This window comes from Staurois parvus, unplaced genomic scaffold (genome assembly GCF_062004578.1).
Source record: "Staurois parvus isolate SC_StPar_1 unplaced genomic scaffold, SC_StPar_1.0 ptg000044l, whole genome shotgun sequence".
Taxonomy (NCBI): domain Eukaryota; kingdom Metazoa; phylum Chordata; class Amphibia; order Anura; family Ranidae; genus Staurois; species Staurois parvus.
The window spans coordinates 1,867,938-1,872,767 of NW_028317840.1; the positions used below are offsets into that span (position 1 = coordinate 1,867,938).

General features: G+C 45.7%; 1 protein-coding gene across 1 annotated transcript; it reads left to right on the forward strand.

Moving 5' to 3' along the window:
* The first annotated feature begins 2,995 nt into the window (after nt 1–2,995).
* LOC149470453 (zinc finger BED domain-containing protein 5-like) lies at nt 2,996–4,030 on the forward strand. Its single transcript, XM_089663888.1, has one exon. It carries the CDS (start codon nt 2,996–2,998, stop codon nt 4,028–4,030), a length of 1,035 nt encoding a protein of 344 aa, XP_089520014.1.
* Nucleotides 4,031–4,830: the final 800 nt, after the last annotated feature.

A 4,830-nucleotide genomic window follows, 5' to 3' on the forward strand; every position in this document is an offset into this window, starting at 1 on the left:
GGGTGGACTGACCATTCGAGCACTCGGGCACTGCCAAGGGCCCGGGGTCAGTAGGGGGCTCCATGAGATGCCCCTGGTACCTTTCATTGGCTGTTTCGTAGGCTTTTTTGGGTGTGGGCGAGGACACGGGGCCCCATGATCCCCTATTGCTTGGGGGCCCCATGAGCTGTCAGTCCACCCCTGGCTGACAGAGATGTCAGGGGTACTGACTCAAGGGCCAACTCCAATCATCAATCTCACCCACATCTACCCACCATTGTGCCCTACTTTTGAAATTAGCGGGATTGTAGCAAATACTTTAAGTAACAGTTTTTGTGTCCTTGAGTTGAGTTTGGGTTGATATGCAGGGAAGACATTGTGAACAGGGAACGTAGAGAATATTTGTTTATTTGAGCTCATTTAAATTGCCTCGCATTCAGATCAGTGCAAACCCAACACAAGAGCACATTCCAAAAAAAATGTTTCTTATGTTCCCTGTTCACTCCGTTTCCTATACAAATCAAAGCAAACTCAATGCAAATTTACTATACTCTGAAGCCTGATCCACATTCGGATTGCGCTTCAAAGCATACCGACAGGTGGTGAGGAAGCAATGTGATGCCTCCTCACTGCTTGTTTTAACCCCATTTTTGCCAACAAAAGCATCACAGCCACGTGCGTGGTTGAGCTGCGTTTTTCCTGCCCGCCAACTGCCTGCTATAAAGTGGTGCCCGTAGTGGAAAAGAAAGAGAAGAATAGCGGAGGGCAGACATGACTAGGTGAAGAGGGGAAAGAAAGACAGGAAGGGGTTAAGTTAAAGGGGATGGGTTAAAACAGGAAGGTTACCTGATTGGTGATGGCAGCACGGGGTGGGATCCTTGATGATTTTGGGGAGTGTTGGGGGGTCGGACGATCCAGTACTGGTATAGCAGCTGAAGAGGAAACTTTCCTCCCGCCCTCACCAGGGGTGTTTTGGGTCTTTCTGTGGTTGCTTTGTTTCGTTTTGGGGGCAGTTGTTGGTCTTTGGAGGCGGCAAATTGTTTTAAGCGAAAGTGTATGGTTGGGACCCATCTGTGGTATGGTGCCTGGGTGCATTCCATTTAACTGAGGTTTAACTGGAAGGTGGAGGTTCGACACTGCAGAAGGTGTGTTTTTATCTCGGTGCGTTGCAGCTGGAGACCTAGTATGAATATTAAGGTTAAGGTTCCACAGGGGGAGATCAATATTGTTTGGTGCCTTCCTAGACCAACAACTTATCCTGTATGTTTCTGTTTTAAGGAATGTTTTTGTGATTTAAGTTGAATTGTTAATAAAAGGCTGTGAAGGCCATTTTTACTCCAACAGTGTTTGGTCTCCTTTATTGGTAGCGGGAGAGTTTGGGGGAAGGGGATTCGAGAGAGTTGGGTTGGTATGGTTTTAGTTGCTTTAGCATTAGCCAACACATCTCTTCTACACTATCAATGAGAAGTATTGTTCCCCCTCCCCCCATTATACTTACCTAGGTGGATGCAGCATCGGTCTAATGCTGCATCTGTCCCCCGCCGGCTCTAAGGGTGAGAACTCAGCGATCACATGATTGTCATGGACTGTCAGTCACCGCTCTCTGCTCAGCCCCCCCCCAGCACTCACTGGAGTGCTGGGCTGTGGAGGAGGAGGGAGCAGATGGCTCAGGCTCTCAGCAGCTTCCTGAGGGGCTGAGCCAGGTGCCACTAGAGCAGCATTTTTCAACCACTGTGCCGCGGCACACTAGTGTGCCGTGAGATATTGTCTGGTGTGCCGTGGGAAAAATTGCAATTTCATCCGTAACATGTGGCCTCGGCTCACAAATAGACCAATCATTAATGATTAGAATCTAATGATTGGTCTATTTGTGAGCCGAAGCGCATGTTACGGACTATAAATAGCTCCGGTGTCACTGTTACACTGACAGGAGAAGACATCGCAATAGATCGCCGATGCGCAGAAGAGCACCGAAGGATCTGGACTGTGGAGGATTATCGCGGACGCAGCACAGAAGAGCGCTGAGTGATGGATCTGGAGGAGACAGGAGCAGAAGAGCGCTGACTGATGGATCTGGATGGAGTGCTGAGTGTGACGGACAGCGGCTATCTGGAGGAGACAAGCGCAGTAAGTACTGAGTGACAGTGAGACAGGAGCAGATACTGCAGTGATGGACAAATTTTTGAAAAGGAAAGAACTGGACTCTGAACAAAATTCAGAGCCAGATAAGAGCCCACGTATGAGTGGGGATCAAAAGAAAGCAAAGATGGTTAGCTCAAGGAAATTCTCTGGCACAAGGCAATATAGCGAAAGCTATATTTCATTTGGATTTACTTTCACCGGAGATGCAAAGAAACCAACTCCACTGTGTGTGGTGTGTGGTGAAAAGCTATCTAACAGTGCTATGGTCCCAAGTAAACTTAAACGCCATCTCCAAACAAAACACCCTTCGCTTCAAAACAAGAATGCAGACTTTTTTGTTCACCTGCGTGAAAACACGGAGAAACAGGCAACTTTCATGAGAAAAACCACAAAGGTAAATGAAAGAGCTCTTAAAGCTAGCTATCAAGTTGCTGAACTTATAGCCAAGTCAAAAAAGTCGCACACTGTGGCAGAGACATTAATACTTCCCGCCTGCAAAGCTATTGTAGAGGAGATGCTCGGACCTGAAGCAGCTAAGGAAATAGACAAAGTCCCTCTCTCAGACAACACAATTTCCAGACGTATTAATGACATGTCTGCAGACATAGAAAGTGTGGTTTTGGAAAAGATCCGTATCAGTGAGAAATTTGCATTGTAACTTGACGAGTCTACTGATATCAGTGGACATGCTCAACTCTTGGCCAATGTGCGTTTTGTGGATGGTGATGCAATTAGAGAAAACTTCTTTTTTTGCAAGGCATTGCCAGAAAAAACAACAGGAGAAGAAATTTTTCGGGTCACATCAGAATACCTTGAACAAGGAGGACTTAAGTGGGAAAACTGCACAAGTGTCTGCACCGATGGAGCTGCAGCCATGGTCGGGGGCACCAAAGGCTTTGTAAGCAGAGTGAAGGAAAGAAATCCAGATGTGATTGTTACGCATTGTTTTTTACACCGTGAGGCCCTCGTAGCCAAGACTTTACCAGCAGACCTAGTTCCTGTGTTGGATGATGTTGTGCGCATGGTAAACTTTGTAAAGTCACGACCCGTGAAAAGTCGCATGTTTGCAGCTTTGTGTGAGGAGATGGGAGCGAAGCATAAAACCTTGCTGTTTCATACGGAGGTCCGGTGGTTGTCGCGTGGCAAGGTCTTGGTTCGTGTGTATGAGCTGCGGGAGGAACTTAAAGTGTTTCTGACAAATGAGAGGTCAGATTATGCAAAGCTGCTTGCAAGTGATGAGTGGTGTGCAAGGCTGGCATACCTGGCAGATATTTTTCATCATCTGAATGAGCTGAACACACGAATGCAAGGCCGAAATGAAAATCTGCTTACAAGTACAGATAAAATAAATGGATTCCGTTCAAAGGTGCAACTCTGGCATCAACACGTGGAAAGTGGCAATCTTGAAATGTTCACACTCACCAAGCAATGGCAAGGTGTTCACACTGCTGCACTGGGTCAGATAATAGTTAAACATTTAAAAACTCTCGAGAAGAAGTTGTCATTTTATTTCTCTTCAGTCTCCACTGAATGCCTTGACTGGGTTAGGGACCCTTATAGCTCAGCATCAGTTGGTGGAAAGGACATGACTTTACAGGAGCAGGAGGAACTAACTGAACTGAGACAAAATCGTGGTTTCAAGCTAAGATTTGCTGATCTACCTTTGGACAATTTTTGGTTGGATACTGCCAAGGAGTTCCCCGTTCTGGCAAACAAAGCTATTTTGACATTGCTCCCATTTTCCACTACATATCTGTGTGAGATGAGCTTTTCAAGCCTGATTGCTATAAAAACTAAAGACAGAGAGAGACTGAGAGCTGTTGACGAAGAGCTACGTGTGTGTCTTTCTTCGATTCCTGCCAGAATATCAGCTTTGTGTTCAGCCAAACAGTCCCAGGTTTCGCACTGAGTAAGTAAACAGAAATATGAACAATTATAAAATACTTTATTATTTCATAATAAAGTAATTATAAAATAATTTCTTTGTGTTTGATTCCTATTCAAGAGAATTACTTTATATATAGTCAATATAGGCACAGAGGTAAATTTTTTTAACATTTTCTAATGGTGGTGTGCCTCGTGATTTTTTTCATGAAAAAAGTGTGCCTTTGCACAAAAAGGTTGAAAAACACTGCACTAGAGGACTCTGGGGTGGATCCCAACTTCATCAATCTTTCCCCACCCTGGGTGAGTGACATCAGCTGACAGCAAGCTTCAGCCAATTGCACTCCTGTGATCCACAGGAGTACAGCCAAATGAGGTTTGACTGTACTTAGGCAGCAGATGGGGGTGTTCACATGCCATAGCCACAATGTTTTGCGTGTGCAATAAAATTCACCCAACATGTAGCGATCAGTGGGTCGCAAGCCCGCCAAACACTATACATTCTAGCCAATGGGAAAATCCTGCAAGTGCCACACATCTGCATGCATCGTCACGGCGCAAAGCATCGTGTCCATGGCATGTAAACACACAGTAATGGGGCGTTTACAATCACAATCTCCAATTGTGTTCAGCGAGCTTGACATCTGCCTATTGCTATGTGTTTGGCAAACTGTGCCTGGTGAACTATGTCTCAGGCGGGAAGCATCACGACTGCCGCATGTAAACACCCCCATCAGGGTTTATGAACACAGATAGTTGTACATGTTTAACCCCTTGATGCCGGCATAACACAAATATTTTGGCCCTTACAGAACTGGCCTCTTT

Excerpts from the sequence above, each read along its gene's own strand:
- LOC149470453 (XM_089663888.1), top strand. The coding sequence starts at position 2,996 with ATGGTCGGGGGCACCAAAGGCTTTGTAAGCAGAGTGAAGGAAAGAAAT.